Source organism: Nicrophorus vespilloides, unplaced genomic scaffold (assembly GCF_001412225.1).
Source record: "Nicrophorus vespilloides isolate i.1.1-1 unplaced genomic scaffold, Nicve_v1.0, whole genome shotgun sequence".
Classification (NCBI taxonomy): Eukaryota; Metazoa; Arthropoda; class Insecta; order Coleoptera; family Silphidae; genus Nicrophorus; species Nicrophorus vespilloides.
The window spans coordinates 776671-798198 of record NW_017100088.1 but is presented as its reverse complement, the minus strand read 5'-3'; the positions used below and the strand labels follow the sequence as shown (position 1 = coordinate 798198).

The 21528-nt window shown below is 30.8% G+C and overlaps 3 protein-coding genes across 3 annotated transcripts; 1 reads left to right on the top strand and 2 right to left on the bottom strand.

The window, feature by feature from the left end:
• Positions 1-23: 23 nt before the first annotated feature.
• On the top strand, positions 24-1412 carry LOC108567432 (UDP-N-acetylglucosamine transferase subunit ALG13 homolog). Its single transcript, XM_017927898.1, has 2 exons — positions 24-108; positions 833-1412. The coding sequence occupies exons 1-2, from the start codon at positions 94-96 to the stop codon at positions 1313-1315; spliced, it is 498 nt and encodes a 165-aa protein (XP_017783387.1). The 5' UTR covers positions 24-93; the 3' UTR covers positions 1316-1412.
• Positions 1330-2273, bottom strand: LOC108567431 (transmembrane emp24 domain-containing protein eca-like). The gene is made up of 3 exons (XM_017927897.1): positions 2067-2273; positions 1638-2005; positions 1330-1574 (listed from the first exon to the last, which is right to left on the bottom strand). The coding sequence occupies exons 1-3, from the start codon at positions 2200-2202 to the stop codon at positions 1425-1427; spliced, it is 654 nt and encodes a 217-aa protein (XP_017783386.1). The 5' UTR covers positions 2203-2273; the 3' UTR covers positions 1330-1424.
• A 1791-nt stretch (positions 2274-4064) lies between these two features.
• On the bottom strand, positions 4065-5129 carry LOC108567430 (transmembrane emp24 domain-containing protein eca-like). Its single transcript, XM_017927895.1, has 3 exons — positions 4969-5129; positions 4546-4913; positions 4065-4343 (listed from the first exon to the last, which is right to left on the bottom strand). Exons 1-3 carry the CDS (start codon positions 5102-5104, stop codon positions 4101-4103), a joined length of 747 nt encoding a protein of 248 aa, XP_017783384.1. The 5' UTR covers positions 5105-5129; the 3' UTR covers positions 4065-4100.
• Positions 5130-21528: the final 16399 nt, after the last annotated feature.

The following is a 21528-nucleotide window of genomic DNA, read 5'->3' as shown; positions in this document are numbered from 1 at the left end:
GACGCCATTTTGGAATTCCAACGATTTGAGCTACGCAGATTGTAACACTGTTGCCGATTCTGGACTGGACCTTTCCCCCGAACTCTCAGGAGAATGGACTTCAAAGAGGTATTTATTCACCTGTACACCTATTACAAACACCCACCTATTAGAACACCTAAACACCTACTCAGCAGCATGCAAACTCTCACGGTTTTAGATAAATTTAAAGGTTAATTGTTAAACTCTGCACATCTCAGGTTCGCCACAATTACAAAAAACTCTTTCATCCACCAACTTTTGCAAATGTAACATAGCATGGTATTATTATTTGGAATGCAATCAATTAGAGCATGTGATTTATTTAGTTCAGAATAAAATATTGCTAATAAGATTTATTCTATATATTAATGATAAACGCATTTATTTACTTTTGGGGTGGTTTCATTCATCTGCAACCAAATGTACACTTGCATTTCCGTAAATATATACACAGTGTGTCAAAAAGTAGATGCTTGTAAATGTTATAACTAATTTTAAATGAAATATTTTACTTCTTTACTTGGTTCTGTTGTGTACGAAGGACGTCAGCATATATAGACTTATATTAAATTTTATTAAAAGATTGGGCTTTTGTTGTTTAAATTTTATAATTTGTTTGTTTATTTTTATCCAGATTTTAATTTTTATTGTTATTTATGTTACTGTGGTTCTATATAACAAACTATCATAACTTATATACCTATCAGAGACCCTCCAAACTGTGATAAGAGCTGATAGGTCCCTATATATTTCCACTCTTCTCAGAGTGGAAGAAACAGAATTACTTTACTTATACTTATTAACATTTCAGAAACGTCTCTTCGTCACAGTAGGCACGACGCAGTTCAGTAAATTGATAGAAACGATACAACAAGATGAAATTCTCTACAAGCTCTCTAGCATGGGTTTTAAGGAAATCCAATTCCAAGTAGGAACTGGAAAATATGAGCAGAAAGAGCATCAAGTGTTGAAACTAAAATACACACCGTTCTTTGATGATTTCCTCGGCGAAGTAACCAAAAGCGATTTGGTTATAAGCCATGCAGGAGCTGGAACTTGCCTGGAGGTCTTGCATACAGGAAAACCATTAATCGTCGTCATTAACGAAGATCTAATGGACAATCATCAATCAGAACTAGCAGAGCAACTGCAGTCAGACGAGTACCTTTACTTCTGCACGTGCAACGAACTAGTTGAAACTCTCGACAAGAATCTCAAATCTTTAAGGAAGTACCCGAAGCCGAACAAACAGAACTTCAGCAACTACTTGAATAAATGCATGGGATTCGCATAAGAACGAGTTATGGAAAAATGAAAACAAACACTTTATTTTAATCATGTAGATTTAGTTAAAAAAAAATTATAAATAGTTTTCAACTGAGGATGGTGAACTGATGGAAAGTTTAAACTAATTTCTTGGCTTCAAAGAAACTCTTCAGATGCTTCATTTGCCAGGCTCCCATCACAATGAGGACAGCAGTTTGGGTGACCGACCACCAAAGAACGCGAGAGTTGGTGCTTTCGCTGGTCTGACGGAACCTCTCTTCACGATACTGAAATTATATATAATTTATAATGTATTCCATTTAATTTTTACGAAATTATATATTATTTACTCTCTGATAATTTTGTTCCTTGGTGATTTGCTCCACTTGATCCAAAAGTTGCCTGATCCTCAATTGCAATTCTGATAGCTTCTCCTTTTGTACTACATCACCATAGTTTACTGCATGTTCACCAACTTGAATGTCCAAGTGCACACGCAGCTGAGATCCGCTGAACCAAGCAGTGCTGTTGGAGTACATGCAAATGACATGTTCACCAGGTGTATGAGAAGTGAATGAGATCCTTCCTTCTGAGCTGTACACTCTCGACAAGATTATCTTGTCATCTGGATCCCTAACCTCAACGTGCATGCCAATTCCTGGAGATGAGGGCATGAAACCACCACTTCGTGGATCATAGAGCTCTACCTTGTAATTTACTGAAAACAATAAATGTATGAGTTAAATAACAGCTTCGCTGTAAACGTATGTATCCTTTACCTATGACGTTTGTTTCATCCGGTATTTCTTCGATGAAGCATTTCCTCTCCGTTTCGCCAATGTGGAAATAAAGACCATTGGTGAATTCCAATAAGGATATTAAGAAAATTACACTGAAAATACTAAATTTATCCATATTTCTATATTTATTCCGGAAAATATTCAGATCCGACACGTCACAAACACTTCGTTTGGCAAACAATATGAATGAAGTTTGCTGCGAATTATTCAAGAATTAGATCAATATATGTTTGTTACCCTTTTTACACAAATTACAAAAAAATATAAAATTTGTTAAATACTAAATAATATAGCTATTATTTATTACAGTAATAAAAAAAATAGATTATTTTACTAATAATTATAACAAAAAATAAGCTTTAAACTTAATTTAATTTAAAAAAAATTAAGTACAATATTTCAATTTAGAAATTACATACAAATATCTTAATAATATTTAAATAAATTATTTACTTTAATTAAATTGAAAAAATAATAGCAACAAATAAAATTTTGATAAATAATAACTCATTATTTTTTTTCTATTAATTTATAATTCGACACACCAACCAAAGAGCACCAAGCAAGAAATAAGTTTTTCTTTAGAAGTTTGATCTTCAGAACTATGTCCAAATACAGGTATCCCCCGACTTACGAATTAACTGTCCAAATAAAAATTGATAATTTCTGTTTTGTAACATTTGTTTATTTTGTCGTTTTTTACTAAATAATTGTGATGTCTACATTTAAAAGTATTTGTAAGTAAGTATTTTGTTTATTTTAATTTATTTTTTCAAATTTAGGCAGTCTTTAATACGGAATTTAACATATATTAAAGTAAAAACCTTGATAAAGTGTGGTAAGATAAGTATATTTTGAAATTTTAAAAATTCCCCTGACTTACGAACAAATTCTACTTACGAACAACCCTTTGGAACGGAACTAGTATATTATTATTATATTAAGTCGAGGGCTACGTGTACTATTAATTTTAATATTTCAATTCCCAAGTTTATTTATCTAAATACCTAAATGTCTAGATCCAACAAATTTCTTGACAACTGTAACAAGATTCATCCTTTAACATACCAACCAAATTAAAGGATAATTCCTCTTTCCTTGACATTACCTAGAAAATTGTAATAACAGGAATGTTCAAAAGGAACCACCTCAAAGATTAAAAAATATTTTTTTTGTTTGTTTTGTTGTAATTATATTTAACATTGCTTAATTAGTAACATGGTAACAATTTGTAATATAAATAAGTCATTTTTCGTATTTTGTCTTTATAAATATATGAATTATTTTTAATTTTAATATTTCTGTCCGTGTTACAAATAAAATACAAAGGACAACTTGATTTAGAAAATGGAATATTTGATATTTGTTTTGTTATCCTTCAGAAATTGTATTGTTCTTATGAACATCAGGAAGTGTTAGTTATTACATATTTACTATTAATTAATTTAACCTTGTTGGTATATTTCATAATTAATATAACATTTGATATTCAATTACATAATTTTACTAAACAATTATAATAAATAAACAATTAAATGTTAAATTATTTTAGGTGATAAAATTTAAAGTGAAGTATACAATTTTGTAATTATTTCTTTAATTACTTGTTTTAATATCTTTTAATGATGGTAATTGTAAATAATTAAAATACCCGACTTACGAACTAGTTCCGTTCTAAAGGTTCGTGAGTCGAATTTGTTCGTAAGTCGTGGGAATTTTTAAAATTTCAAAATATACTTATCTTACCACACTTTATCATGGTTTTTACTTTTATATATGTTAAATTCCGTAATACTGACTACATAAATTAGAAAAAATAGATTAAAATAAACAAAATACTTAATTACAAATGATTTTCAGTGTAGACATAACAATTATTTAATAAAAAAACGACAAAAGAAACAAATGCAACAAAACAGATAGTGCATCTTCCAAAATATTATATTTTATTAAAGAAATTATCAATTTTTGTATCACAATATATCACCTTGTAACAAGTTAGAGCTTTTAGAATTATGTTCCTAAGTCCTGGAGTTCGTAAGTCGGGGAAAGCTTGTACGACCCTTTTATTACCAATTTGTCTTCACCTGTTATTTTTATCTGATTCTCTTCTTTTTTTCCCTCCTCCACCGTTTTTGGAGTCTCCAACATTTGCCAGGCTCCCATCACAATGAGAACAGCAATTTGGGTGACCGACCACCAAAGAATGCGAGAGTTGGTGCTTTCGCTGGTCTGACGGAAACTCTCTTCACGATACTGAAATTATTTATTATTTATAAAGTATTCCATTTAAATTTTACGATATTATATATTATTTTTGCTCTTTGGCCAGCCTATTAATTTTTTTTTTTAATTTTATGTTATAATTTTTAGTTTTTATTATTATCATTTATTTATAAAATGTACTTTTTTTTCTTTTGTATTGAGGTCTGGCCAATAAATTATTATTATTATTTACTCTCTGATAATTTTGTTCCTTGGTGATTTGCTCCACTTGATTCAAAAGTTGCCTGATCCTCAATTGCATTTCTGATAGTTTCTCCTTTTGTACTACAGCATCATAGTTGATTGTATGTTCACCAACTAAAATGTCCAAGTGCACACGCAGCTGAGATCCATTGATCCAAACAGTATGGTTGGCGTACATGCAAATGACATGTTCACCAGGTGTATGAGAAGTTAAAAAGATCTTTCCTTCTGACCTGTACACTCTCGACAAGATAAGCTTGTCACCTGGATCCTTAACTTCAATATGCATGCCAATTCCTGGAGATGAAGGCATAAAACCACCACTTCGTGGATTATAGAGCTCTGCCTTGTAAATTACTGAAAATAATAAATGTTAAATAACAGCTCCGCTGTAAACGTGTGTATCCTTTACCTATGACGTCTGTATCATCCGGTATTTCTTCGATGAAGCATTTCGTCTCCGTTTCGCCAATGTGGAAATAAAGGCCATTGGTGAATTCCAATAAGGATATTAAGAAAATTACACTGAAAATACTAAATTTATCCATATTTATATATTTATTACGGGAAATATTCAGATCTGTCAAAACAAAAACACTTCTTCTGGAAAACAATATGAATGAAATGAAGATAGTTGCGAATATTCAAGAATAGATCAATATTTGTTGCATTTTCACACAAAACACAAACAAATCTATAATTTATTTAATAATAGCTTTCATTTATTACATTAATAAATTACAGTAATAAAAAAATAGATTACTTTACTAATAAAAATAAGGTTTAAACTTAATTTAATTAAAAAAGTGAAGCACAATATTTTAATTTAGAAATTACTTACAAATATCCTAATAATATTTAAATATATCATTTACTTTAATTAAATTGAAAAAAATAATAGCAACAAATAACATTTTGGTAACTAATAACTCAATATTTTTTTTTCGATTTATTTCTAATTTAACCCACCATCAAAAGAGGGGGCACCAATGCAAGAAATAAGTTTTTTTTAGAAGTTTGATCTTAAGAACTTTGTCCAAATACAGGTATACCCCGACTTACAAACAAAATTCTAAAAGCTCTAACTCGTTACAAGGAGGTATATAGTGATAAAAAATTAACTGTCCAAACAAAAATTGATAATTTCTGGTTTGTAGCATTTGTTTCTTTTGTCGTTTTTTATTAAATAATTGTGATGTCTACATTGAAAAGTATTTGTATGTAAGTAAGAGTTTTTTTTATTTTAAACTATTTTTTCAAATGTATGCGAACAACCCTCTGGAACGTAACTAGTTCGTAAGTCGGAGCATACCTATACTAGTAATTTTAATATTTCAATTCCCTAGTTTATTTAACTAAATTCCTAAATAAAACAAATTTCTAGACAACTTAATCAGACAACAACGTCCACTGAATCAAGATTAATCTTTAACACACCATCAAAATTATAGGATAATTCATCTTTCCTTTCCTGTTCGAAAGAGTTAAAAATGTTCTTTTTGCTTGGTTTGTTATAATTATATTTAACATTGTTTAATTAGTAAAATTGTAACAATTTTTCATAAATATTTTATAAATATATGAATTATTTTTTAATTGTAATATTTCTGTCTATGTTACAAATAAAATACAAAGGACAACTTGATTTAAAAGACAGAATATTTGAAATTTGTTTTGTTATCCTTCAGAAATTGTATTGTTCTTATGAACATCAGGAAGTGTTAGATATTACATATTTACTATTAATTAATTATAGCAAATTAACACTTTATTTTAACCTTGTTGGTATATTTCGTAATTAATTTACTGAATACTGAACAATTATAATAAATAAAGGATTAAATGTTTAATAATAAATTAATAGATAAAATTTAGTCATGTATACAATTTTATAATTATTTCTTTAATTATTTGTTTAAATAACTTTTAAATTGTAAATAATTAAAGTACACTAAGGATTGTTCGTAAGTCGAATTTGTACTTAAGTCGGGGGAATTAAAAAAAAAATCAAAATATACTTATCTTACCACACTATATCATGGTTTTTACTTTTATATATGTTAAATTCCGTATTCGTCACTGCATAAATTTGAAAAAATAGATTAAAATAAACAAAATACTTACAAATACTTTTCAATGTAGACATAATATTATATTTTATTAAAGAAATTATCAATTTTTGTTTGGACAGTTAATTTTTTTTATCACAATATATCTCCTTGTAACAAGTTAGAACTTTTATTATTTTGTTTCTAAGACAGGGAGTTAATTTTTGTTATTATCTTATGATTTTTCCAATTCCTTCAATTATTTGTTTGAATGCTGATAATTCATGATACTTATTTTCAAGTATAGAATAATTCGGTACATTAAGTGTAATGCTGGTGTATATATCTATAATGCATGAAAACAAAGATGTGAAGTGAAGAAATATTGGGTTCTTGTTATTGTCCCATATTCCCTCGAATTCCATCATTTATTTCCATTAGTGTATGGAGTATGTGGCTCGGAATAAATGAAAAGAAACTGCGAAGAGGAATGATCCGTAAATGCGATTTGAACGCCGGCCACGGAATGGCGCTCGCAGACAAAGTAAAATTTATTATCAAAGGCACTTAACGGCATTCATTAACATAGTGGATGGGCTAATAAGCGTAAAACACATAATATAAGTCCATAATTCTTTAATAAATGAACACACCACCACCACCACCCGATGGATGTTATTTCCAGCGGATTCCCCTTTCGCCGGATTCACTGGACCGGAAGTGTTAACATAGCATTATTAGCTGTGTATTAGCACACCCCACGAGATTGGGGTGGCTGGGATCCGAGCAACTAAAACGGGGTGAAAGAGAGAGAAAGATAGAGACAAACTCACCCTCATCTAATATATAGATAAACTCCGCACTACGCCAGGACGACACTTTTATTACCAATTTGTCTGCTCTTGTTATTTTTATCTGATTCTCTTCTTTTTTCTCTCCTCCACCGTTTTCGGAGTCTCCGTCGCTCATCCCCAAAAATCCCATTTTATTTTTACTGTCTGCTTCGCTGATTTGACCGAGGGTCGCACCGGACACTAATAAATGTTGTGATTGATCATTCCCTGCTCAGTTCGACGCGATGAAAACCGCGTAACAATAATATCTTTATGTATTTATATGGGCATATAAATAGAGAAACATACACGGCCTCCGGTCAGCGATTTCAGATTTATTACCAGTATATCGTTACATAATACAACATATATAAAAAAAAGTAGGACCCCCGCTTTTCTGTGTTTCACCTCTACACAATGCACCCCATGAAATATTCATGTTGAATGTACATAAATACATTTATTACGATACTCAACAAACGCCTAACAATACGACGAAACATATTTAATGTCAATCCACCATTAATATAATTTCTTTATTTTCAACGGTATACTTAAACATTTATTTTAATATAATTAAGCTAACATCAATTACATAATCAAAATCTATAATAAGATTGAAAGAATCTGTTATTGCATCATTTCTATATTAGCATACTCGCCTCGCATAGTCCGGGTAATAGATTTCGTTAATAACTGTATACAACTGGACTAAACGAGGATATTAAAATTGTACAAAAAGAAACGTGAGTTATTTTCATTTGGCTCAATTAAAATATAGTTTGTTTTAAGTTTTAAAACCGGACTATAGTGAATCCGGATTACTCGAAACCAAAATATGCGTACTACTGTACTAATTGATTTGTCTTTTCTTCAGTTTTTGCATGTTCTTCTATTGAACAATACATTAATTCAATAAAAATTACAATTTTTTTTAATCAAATATTATTAATGATAATATCACAAATGTAATAATTGTAAAATCACAAATACGAATGTTTTTTTAGAAAAGAGAAATAGTAAAATTTTCTAGAATATCTTACAAATATTCAAGTTTCAATACAAAATAGTAAACAGTTTCGTTAATATCTGTATAATACTGAACTAAACGAAAATCTTTAAACTGCAGAAATAGAGACTTGACGGTATAAAGAACAAAAACCAACAATCATTTAGATTTGAAACAATAATTCTGTGTATTTTTTTTAGAATTTATTTTCATTTTGCTCAATTAAAATTTAGTTTGTTTTAAGTTTTAAAACCGGACTATAGTGAATCCGGACTGATCGAAACCAAAATATGCGTACTACTGTACTAACTTATTTGTCTTTTGTACAGTTTTTGCATGTTTTTCTATTGAACATAATGATTATATCACAAATTTAATAATTGTAAAATCACAAATAGGTATGTTTTTTTAGAAAATGAAAAGAAAAGTAAAATATAAATTTAGACTCAAAATTATTTTCAATTTAATAATACTTTTGAATTTGAATCAATATGTAGTTTGAGGGAAACTAAGAAACTGTCGATTTCATTTTGAAATTAAGTTTTAACCGATGAGTAAAATGAAAGTAAAGATTTTATGAAAAAGATAACTCATGTACGTTAGGGGTATTGTTTGAAGTACATTGTATATAATAAAGTACAATAAGAATGATTAAGGAAGGTTTATAGAGTGCAAGGGGGTGTGTTATTTAAATGAGCTGATGCTCCTTCCTCGCTTAAAATCCTGGCACGAAAATGATAATTCTCAATTTATGCCCATTGTTGGCATTAAGTGTGCATGCAGGAGGAGTGTGCACACAGTTTTCGGTTGCTCCTTTTTAATCCTCGTGCCAGGATGGAAGTGTTGTAGCTAGAGAGTAAGTATATATGTATATGTATACATATACAGAACAGAGGACGGAGTCGGTAATAAAAGGAGCCCATATATATTAAGAATCACCGGAAAAAGAAGAAAATGTATGCGCCAGGGCAAAAAGGGGGAGGTCGACTGCACACGCATGTAATTTATACATCTCTTCCTTTCACGACCAAATGCGATATTTACTTTAAGTCCCTTTCACGGCTCTGATTCTCTAAAGGCGCCTTTCGCATTCAGCCGTATTTCAATTCTATAGTAGTATTTCCACTAAAAATTAAAAATAAACAAGTTACAAATTTCGGGTTACACAATTATGTACATTATATAAATATAAACAATAGATTTATTAAAAAACTAAAATTTGTATTGCTTTCAAATAATATTATTAAGTTGAATTTAAAGTATCAACGACAGATAGCGACCCTAGACTATTTTGAATCAAAAGTTAATCAACGTGAATTGGTGATAAATTTCTATTGTATGCAATAAGAAATGGATTTATTAACGAGTTTTGAAAATAAAGGTGCTCACAAATCATTTATATACAGTAGAACTTCGCTTAACGAGTTTAATTCGTTCCAAAATTTCCGGATTTTTACTCGTATAGTAAAAAATATTCAAAAATACACATAAAATGTGTACACAAGTTTAAAAAATGATGTAGCAGGCGCGCAATCCGAGACTTCTCTTCTCATCGTCACTCGTTATGCGAAACGTCGTTTGTTAAGCGAGTCATTTTTCTAACAAATCATTTTGTTCGTTAAGCGAAATGATCGTTATGCGAGGTTCCACTGTATATATACAAATTCTAATTAAGAAGTTATAATATGTAAATAAAATTATGATTAAATCATATTTAAATTCGTTTGTTGTTATTAGTCTATCAAGATATTAGAAAATTGTTAATGATTCGAAGCAGCTATTAAAAGGGTTTTGTAAAGCGATTTGTTAATAACGTTTCTTGTGCCCTACACTTCATTGCGTGTAATACAAAATAGTTTCACGTGACGTGTAAGCGAATTACTTTGCGTGCAGGAGATTTATTATCACCGATATAAGATGAAATAATAGATTAGGAATTTTGGTTAGAGAACAAAAAAAATAGTCTGAAAGTGATAACAATATAAAAGTAATATATAGTATATAGTAATATAGTTTTTAATAATTATATCAATGAGACTAAGATTGTTGAAAATTAGAGCAATTATTGAAGGATTTATCAAAAAAGTAATGATTTTTTTAATGCGAAAAATATATTTTTTTTTTATAGATTTGTCATCAAGAATTTAATTAATCTTGAAGATTGATTTCAATAGTTGTCTTTGTGTGTGTTGCTTTTTTTATATTGCAATAGGCAGTCAGTATACAGAATTTAATAATTAATTATTTTGTAATCAATATTAATTAATACTTTTTTTTGCATTTATTCTAAGAAAGAAATTTCTTTTTGTTAAATTATATAAATAGGCGACTAATAGCCGAATGGTTAAGTCGCCCTACTTATGATTTCGTGGACGTCGGTTCGAATCCTGGCCCTTTGCGAGACCTCTCGGTGCTTGCAGCAATAGGGCCATTGTTCATCATGAATGGACAGTCAAATGAATGAGGTTCAGCATATGGACCTTCAGCCAAGTCGATGGACAATGACAGCCAACCAACAAATTACAGAAGAATATAATGGCAAGTTTACCAAAAAACAAATATTTACTACCATTAGAATTAATTAATTTACGGTGGCAATCGCAAGCCAGATAACCGAAATCCTGTCTATCGAAATCCCGACGTTCGAAATCCCGAGTGCATCGAAATTCCGACGTTCGAATTCCCGACTATATCGAAATCCCGACAGTGTCTTTTATTATTATAATATCTACAATAACATTTTTATAGTAGTTGGTATTTCGATATAGTCGGGATTTTGATTGTGGGGATTATGGTAGTCGGGTTTTTGAAATATTCGGGATTTCAAGCGTCGGGACTTTAATGCAGTCGAGATTTCAATACAGTCGGGATTTCAATAGACGGTCTTTCGGTTGTCGGGCTTGCGATATAGACCCATTAATTTATTGTATACATAATTAAAATACAGTGGAACCTCGCTTAACGAGCAAAATGAATTGTTAGAAAAATGACTCGCTTAACGAGCGACGTTTCGAATAACGAGTGACGATGAGAAGAAAAGTCCCGGATTGTGCGTCTGCTACATCAATTTTTAAACTTTTGTACACATATTATGTGTATTTTTGATTATGTTTCACTATACGAGTAAAAACCCGGAAATTTTGGAACGAATTAAATAAGCGAGGTTCCACTATATATACAAAAATAACTATTGACAGCAGTATTTATGCAGTTGTTATATAATATTCTGAGGTTAATTAAATTTATAAATTATAAAGTTGTTTGTTCTGTTATTGTTAGTAATTATATGAAGTTATCATAGAAACGTTTGTATGTAGTTTTCTATGCGTGACAGTTTGTTACATGTGACGTGTCAGAAAGTGACATGCTATCATTGATAAAGATAATTAGTTTTGGTTTTTAAAAGACATTCCAGCTACAAATAGTCATGATATATAAATGAACATGGTGTGCACCATTTTTGATTTTCCGGCAATAAATGTCCATGAAAGTCACTAAAAAATAAAAAAAAGAATCAAAGTCCGAGGGTAATTCGGATAAAAATTGCTGTTTATTTGAGTGTATGTGTTGTGTATGTTTCAGATGAGGCATTCGTTGTTTGTGTGTATGTATATGTATGCGTCACTGATAGGGCTTTTAGTGGCCGAGCAAATCGCTTTGACATTATTCATGTGGACAAATTGGGCCCTCTTTGCGAACGTCGTCGTCGGCCGGGGACAGTTTCCGTGTCCACCCCAATGCGCTTTTGGCTAACATTTCGAAACGTCCGCATTCATACTTTATTATGCAGTTTGCATTCCATCTATACGGAAAAGAGAGTTTCCCTGGTTCTTGTATGGGGAGAGTTCGGTTTTCTTGTTGCTCGGATTTAACGAACCGATCACCAAATCGAACATGCATCTGCGGAAATGTACCAAAAAAAAAAAAGAAAAGGATAAAAAAGAGAATAAAAAATGCAGAAAGCTACGGGTTCAGCCCAAAAACGTCACCGTCGATCGATCTTTGTTGGTTTTGCTCACTCTCCATTAAATAATGATTTTACTGTTTCTGTAGTTCTTGTTATATGGACCGTTTCATTTCATGATTTGTGTGTATTGATTATATTCGTATTAAATCAGATGATAAAATAATAAAGACATGATTAACAAATTTATTTTATGAGAGGTTGAAAAATTTCCTAAGAAAATTAATTTATCATCAATTAAATATTTTGTAGCCAAATACGAAAGTTGACTAACTTCATAATAATGTAGTATTATAAGCTAATTATTAACAATTTTTAGGTTAACATCTGTTATTATTTACAGTAGAATTAATAAATATATTGAGATTAAAAAGTATTGAAAACTTAGAACGTATTGAGTTTTCAAAAAATTTGTATATTGTTTTAGAAAAGAAATAATTAACAAATATTTAAAAGCAAAGCAATATTGGTATAAAAACTAAATTAATATAATATTCCTTACATAATTGTAAAAAAGTAGGAAACTGGAGTTGTCTTATATAAATAATTTATAAGGAATAAAAAAAAAGATAAAGTGCGAAATGGTGAGAGGTTTGGTTTATATTCTGGAATAAACGCAGGATCTAAATTTGAAAAGGTTTTATATTATTTACATTTGAATTTGAATGTTTGCCGTGGTTTTGGAGAAAAAGGATTAAGGTTCGCTTTTAGAGGGTGGAGGTGGATATAAAATAGAGGAGTGAAAGTTAAGTTCTTTTGTTAGCGCCGTGGGGAAGATAAGTCGACGGCGGTTGATGTATGGCAGTAAAAACCTACCTCCTCCTCCACCCTTGAAAGAGGGTGGATTGTTGTGCGGTGCGGTGTGTGTGTGTGCGGTTTCGGTTCCGGAAGATGGATGCGTATATGTATTGTTTCCGGTTGGCCGTTGAAAGAAACCCTCCTAATTCCCGCGTTACTTAGGCTAACGACCGCACACTCTCTGCTCAAATCTGCAGTAAATGTATCCCGGGCTGCATTCATCAAGCCAACTCCCTTTCTTTCTTTCTTTCTTTCGCTCTCTCTGCTTACATGTTACATTTACCATTAACAGTTTGGCAGCGGGGAAAATAAATAAATTGGAGGAAAATACTTTTCTCTCTTTTTCCCTGCAGCCGCTGCTACTTCTTCTTTTCCAACCACTTTTTCCCACTTCCATCTCCGTTCTGTTACAGCTATTGACAGGATGATGGAGATAACAGGGGGTATAATATATAACGAGCAAAGGAGAAAATGCTAGCTGAAGGATAACGTGATTCGCCGTGACGGGACGATGGACGCCAATTTATTCCGTATTAGAGACTCGGCGCGTCCAATGAAGCGTCGCGACGTCCTTCGGGACAAAACCACCCCCAAACCCTCGCAACAAAACCTAATTGACATGTATTACGGAGATCCCTCCGCAGAGCATCTTCCATTAACCGAAACTAAAAAGCGATGGACACAAATGGCCGCATCAAATCGTTCCCTCTTTTTTTTTTATTCAAAAGCGAAATTTTTATATAACAAAACAAATCAACAAATAAAAAGAGCGTCGTCGCATCTGTTGCGAATAACATGTGTATGTATCGTTTCGAGGGCTTTAAATATTCATCCTGATCTTTGCAGATAACGGATTTAAATATATTCTATTTAAACCCGTTAGTTTGTTAGGTGAGGTGGCTGCACTCGTCTCGTATGGCTTACGCGATCGCCGCTCTCAGATAAGGAAAGGATCCGATTCATTGTTATTCATGGGCAGGGATATTGGGATAGGGACACGCTTCTGGTAAACATATCCGGTTACAAGGATTCCTCCTCATCCAGATGGACCGCGAATTCGTTACGGCCGACGCCCCCATAAAAATTCAATGCATTGATCATGCAGATTTCAGCCTCTCGCATCCTTTTGATATCTGTTGACAAACGCAGATATTGAAAAAAAAAAATATATAGAGAGAAGTGATATTTTACAAACGAATATTCAATATCAATTTCGTATTTTTTTTTTTCAAATCTCAAATTTATTAGGTCGAACGTAATTAAAATCAATCAGAAATTAACAAATCTTAAGTTTGTCAAATTTTGACAAATATTGATATTGGTAAGAAAATAAAAAATGTTAAATAAATATAGGAATATTATTTTGCAACATTTTTTTAATATCCATGTAATATGAAAACAATGTAACAAAACTAAAGTTTTTGATATTGAATTTTATACAATTAGTGTATTAACTGAACTAATCTGAAATATAGATTATAAAAATAAGATTGCTGAAATTTGTAAATTGTGACAAAAATTACTACTACTACAAATTATTACTATTACTACTTTATATGTTTTGATATAAAAATTATTACGTGATGTTAATAAATAATAACTCATAAATTTAAAAAAAAACTAATTTTAAGTGTAATCAAAAATTTTCTTGCTTATAGCAACAAATTAAGTCACTTTCATATGAAATCATTTTGAATTGAACTCTTTGAAGGCCCAAGTAAAATTGTAAAATGTGTTTATAACAATAAAAAATTTATATGCATAGTTTTAAAGAATTTACTGATTAGAAGGTGGTAATTCTTGGACATTTTCCAGAAAATTAAGATACAATTAAAAAGGTGGTAGCACCGCCCCACTAGGCATGTTCAAAAGGTGATAAATTGCGCGTACGACCGCCCCTCTAAGATTTAAAACTTACATAATTCATTTCTATATTATATTTCTAGTAGAGCATCATTACATAAGATTTGAATTAGTTTTTGATGGTGATAGTCAATTAACTTATAATTCATTCTTTTTGATTGTTTACTAATAAGTTATGTTGTTTCCATGACATAAATGAGGGAAAATACAACAATTTGTCAGACGTATCAACTGTAATGTACATAACAGAGTACAGTGTGTAATTATATGAAAATCAATAGAAGTTGGTGATTGTGGTACAATTATTTTTCAAATTGTGCATAGTGTGAGTGCAGCTTTATGAATTATTATACAGTTTTACCATTAGGTTAGGAGTAACTTCTACACAATAGATGACAGATAAAATGAAAAGTCCAGTGTATAATTATATGAAAATCAAGAGAAGTTGATAATTGTAGTACAATTATGTTGCATAATGCGAATAGTGTGAATGCAGGTTTATGAATTATTAGACAGTTTTACCATCATGTTAAGAGTAACTTAATTTGTTATTCATTCCTTCTGATTTGTTTATAATAAGTTATGTTGTCTCCATTTCATAAATGACAGAAAATATAATATTTTGTCAGATGTACCAAATATTATACATATAGGAAAGTCAAGTGACTAATTTTATAAAAATCAATAGATGTTGGTGATTGTGCTACAATTATGTTTCAAATTGTGCATAGTGTGAGTACAGCTTTAAGAATTATTATACAGTTTTACCATTAGGTTAGGAGTAACTTCTACACACCAGATGACAGATAAAATGAAAAGTTTGGTTGTTTCTATTTCATAAATGACAGAAGACACAATAGTTTGTCAAACGTAGCAACTTTTATATACATAAAAGAATCCAGTGTGTATTTATATGAAAATCAATAGAAGTTGGTAATAGTGGTATAATTATGTTTCAAATTGTGCATAGTACAGCTTTATGAATCATTTACAGTTTTACCATTAGGTTAAGAGTCACTTGTATACAATAGATGACAGATAAAATGAAACATAGATAGATGATTGTTTTGGGAAAACTGTCGTTTGAAGTGGTGCTTGTAGGACGTGGGTATAAACGTTGAAGCCACGCGTCTGCAAGTGTGTGAAATATGCGCGTATCTAATTGACGGTCGTGGGGTGTGCGTACTGCATTATGCTCGGTGTTTGGGGGGTGGTGGTTGGGGTTTTTGTGGCTGAATCTTGGGATCGTGGGGAAAATCGAGATTGGGGTCGTGTTGATAAAGTGGTGAGAAGTGGTCGGCCACTTTCATAAGGCCGAGTTTAATCTGCTCTTCGCGTGACCACACTCTTTTTTACCCGGAACGGGGCTTCTGGTATATGTATGTATGTATATATGAGTATGCTGTGCTGCTGCTGCCGCTGCCGTCCTCCACCTCTTCGCCAATATAATACCACGTACGTTATGCGGCGTTAAAATTACCGTAATTGCCCTCCATCACGGACAGATAACTAATGTAATTAATGCCACGCGCACTTGCATAATCTTACATGACAAACAACATCGTAATTCCAGCCAGATTTATTTCTTTGAGGAGAAAACGAAATTATAACAAATTTTTCTTTAATTCGCATCAGAACGAATGCAATCATTTCTTTCTAATAACACATCGACTCACAATCTATGCATTCATCTAACTATTACATATTATCATGATACAATTTCGAAATGAATTTGTTTCATCAATTATAAAATAATAATCTTTACAATTTTATTCAAATGAAACACATTTTATCAATTATATTATATTAGAATATATTTATCAATAACCAATAATTATAATTTTGTTAAACATTTGTCTATTAATTGATTATTTTCTTAAATATATTGTTTTCAATATTTTTACAATATTAAAATATTGAAAATCCATAAAGAAAAAAAATAAAATTTTCAATTTTTGTTACAGAAATTTCTTAATTCTTAATTTTAAAAATTCATACTTTTTAATCAACAATTTATTTCTGTCTTAATTTTATCAAAATTTGTTACAAATTAGTGAATTTGTATAATTAATTTATTTGTTTTATAAAAAAAATGAAATGTTAAAAAATATCTTATGAAGTTAGACAGTTTTTGTATAAAATTTGAAAATAAATTGTGCAGAAATATATCAAGTCTACAAATAATCCAGTTTTTCTATGCAATCAATGATTAGTTTGAGTTTTAGAATTAAATACACAGTATTTTGATATTCTTTATAAATTAATTAAAAAAACTGGAAAAAGCACAATTTGTTAGATTAGTTTAGAAATAATTAGTAAACATAGGTAATATAGTAAAACGTTAGAACGTTAACTTTTGGTTTATTGTTGATAAAGTATTGAAGTACCAACCTTCATACGACGCCTGTCAAAATTGTATGACACTCTGACGTTTTTTTCCCAAGTTACAGTGGTTTTAGTGACGCTACTTTTGTAATTTTCAAAACAATGGAAAAATCTGATTTTTTTACTTACTTTTTGATGGGAAAAATAACGTTCAAGCAATGGCTTGATAAGAGTTATGGCGACACTTCTCCGTCGAGAGAAATGGTTGAGACGTGATTTGCTGATTTTAAACGCCCAAATTAGGAAATTATTGTAGAAAACAGAAAAAAAGTCCACAAAATGGTTTTGCCCCATCGTAAATTGATGTTACGTGATATAGCTGACATCCTGAAGATATCAGAAGGTAGTGTATTCACCATTTTGCATGAACATTTGATCATGAGAAAGCTTTCTTCATAATGGGTACTGCGTTCAAGCTCAAAGTGGACCAAAAACAGCAACGAGTTGATGATTCCGTGCGCTGTTTGGAGCTGTTCAAACGAAATAAAAGGGATTTTTTTGTATGTAACAATGGATCCACCACTACACTCAAGAGTCAAATCGGTCGTCAGCTGAGTAAAAAGTCGTATTTTGAGGCCAAAGATAAATTGTTCTACAAGAAAGGTATCGAAATGTTAGAGAATGTTGGTATGAATGTGTCACTCTCGAAGGAGACTATGTTCATGAATAAAGTCATATTGCCCAAAAGTATTTACCTTAAAAATTTAATATTACATCTTTTTACTTGAGTAGTTAAAAGTTTATACACAATATTATTACATACTTTAATCGTAACATATGTAACGTATTGTAAAACTAGTATGCAAAGAGTATATTCAAAAGTGATTAGATAAGTATCTTCGATGAGTATTCATATGGCCATTTGGCAGATGTTCAAAGGCGTCCAAAGCAAATGAATGAAGATTAGGTTTTTTTTTTGTTTTAATAATCCTCACTAATACCTATTGTAACAGAAATATACTAAAGAAATACTATATAACATTTTATCTGTGATCAGTATAAAGTGTGGACCGAAAGTGACTAATACGTATAATATACACTTCACGGCTGATATTTTGTGAATGGGGTGGGTCGTGTGTATGCGTATGGGAAGGATAGAGAAGCGAATAGAAAAAAAAAAGAGAGAGAGAGATGATTGAGCCGGTGCAGACGGCCGGTCGGCTGCCGCCACTTCATGCAGGCTTTGTGCCCACTAAACACCCTTACTAATCACCCCCAATGTATGTAACATTCATAATACACCGATACTTAACTTTCGTATTACTGCCGTGCGGCTACAAAAATGTACATTATCCAGCGTATGAATTGTATTGTTTAGAATGCGTTCGCATACACACCGAATGCGTTCCGCCCCATTGAAAAACCGCAACGGACGCGAGAGGGGTTCGAAGCGAAACTAAAAACTAAAGTTATAAGTTAATGACCACTCGTGGTGCTTAGGATGTAATAATTCAATTGATTTTGCACACATGGTGTGGCCTTACCGAACGTAATCGCTGGTGATGGAAGAAAGGATGTGGAGTAGTCGAACGGAGGAACAATACCAGAAAACGAAACTCATTTTAAACGGTATTATTACGTACACCGTATCAAGCGGTTTCAATAAGAGACTTACATACTTTACAATTAAATTTTCTTAATTGAATTAACACACAAGCCGTTCATTTCATTTAATTTTATTTCTTCTGTGAGAAAGAGTTTGCTTGAAATACGATGCAAAGAATTAAATTAAAATATCGTCAACTAACATTGAATGATTTTATCGAAAAAACTAAACTTTTAATTAAAATTAATGAAACTAAATCTTTTATTTAATAATTTTCATTTAATTTAAAAATGACTGATTATAAAGTATTTCATCATTGATATTTGTATCAAATATTGATAAGTTACGTAATTTTTGAAGTAATAGAACAATTTTATAGTGAAAGGAATTGAAAACTTGGAATATCTAAAACATAATATTATTTATATAACTATAAGTATTGATGAGCTAAAATATTTTTCATGTTAATTAATTATAATTCACTAAAATATAATTGGAATTATTCCCACAATTTAATATTTGATTAATAATTTAGAATTTTCTTTATTTATTTTTGTCAAATATTGTGAAATTCGACAGATTTTTTAGTAGATAAAACCCTTTTTTTATATACAAACAATTTCATCATTCGGTACTCATAGAACTTCTGGTCCATAACAGCAAAAAACTAAACCAAGTGCTATTTTAAGTTATCATAATTAGTGAAAGTTTTTACCATTCAAAAAGTATTACAAACTTCCAAATAGTAATAAGTAATCTAATGGTACAAGGTTTGGGCTATATGCGGGATGCATCACTTTCCAACAAAGCTCTAATAATTGTTGACATGCTACCAAATATGTGTGAGGATGTCGATTGTTTTGGTGAAACACGATTTGCCAATTCTGGACATTTTTCTTTGATTGCTTCCTCCGATTTCATTACTTGTTGACAGTAAACATCTGAATTTATTATTTGGTTCTTTGAAGGCAGCTGAAAATACACAACACCTTTCTAATCCCTTCAAATTGATCCTTTTTATGAAATTCAGCTTTCGATGTAATTGGAGCTAGTTTTCGATTGATTTTATTGTAGAAGATCCATTTTATATTACTAGTCATGATTAGTTTAAAAAAAGTGACGATTTCATTGCGTTTAAGATGTATATTACAATAATTGATTTGTTGTGGTCGTGAGTCATTTATACAATTCATGGGAATATCGTGATTCTTGACGAGTTCAAGACATTTAAGTGATTTTCAGTTATTATCCAATTCAATTATGACTTTGATTTTGTCAACAGATTATTTTAAACCATTTCTGACACTTGCATTCTGTTAAAGTATCTTAAAAAAAGAAAAATATATGGAAAATGATCGGTTTTGCACTACTGTTGAAATTGACCCTAAACTATTAGTTTATGACATATTGGATTCTACAAAAAGCTAAAAGAGACATTTTTTAAATGACAAAAGATAGAGGTCCTTCAAAACTAACATAATGCTATACGTTTGTTAACAATTTTATTTACTAATCTGCATTTGATTTTAGAAAAAATAAACAAACTGATTATAATGCATTTGAATATTAGCAAGTTATGTAATTACAAAGGCAATTAAATTAAAGAAATATGAAAAATTAAAACAACAATTTTGTACTGAATGAAATTGAAAACTTTGAACAAAGAGAAGAAATATTTTCTAACAAATGCCATAATTTGAATTGGCTTTTTTATCAAAAGTTAATTTGAAAGTGTAAAATTGGTGACATTACTTGGAAAAAATTATATTGCTCAATTGGCCACCTCCCAAACTGACAATTTCTTCTTCAATGTTAGGTTTCAAGACTTGGAAGGTTTGTGGTTTGTTGTGATAAACGCGAGATTTTAAAAAGCCCCAAAGGAAGAAGTCTGGTGCTGTTAGATCTGGCGATCTGGACGGTCAGTTCAAATCTCCAAAACTGGAGATCACTCGACCACGAAATTCACGTTGCGTTAAAGCAACAGACTGAAAATTTGTCAAATAAGCAGTAACAATAAATCCATGTTCTTGAGGTGTGTATCATCACTCCATGGATTGTTGACAACACATCAATGTCAAAGCATTTGGCGCCATCTGCAAAAATGGCAGCCAATTCAAATTATGACATTACTTTTGCGCCACCTTGTAAAAGCATAAATAAAATTGATGAGCTAACATATTTTTTAATATTAATTAAAATTGACTACAATCTAATTGGAATTACTTTAGTATTTGAATCAATAATGACTAAGAAAACATTATAATTAGCTTTTATTCTAATATATTTAATATTTAAAGAAAAATATTCTGAAAATTATTAGATTTTTTTATATTACCTTTTAATTGATTTCTAGATTTTCTTAAACTTAAAATTTCTGTCAACAAAGTTACTTCCCACAATAAATCAAGTACTATTCAATCCTACGCATCAACCTTTAACTACTCGCGCCCTGAAATTTCTATGTAGTACTCGCGCGGTGTATTTTATACACCACATGTATTACTGCCAGACGGAGTGCAGCAATGA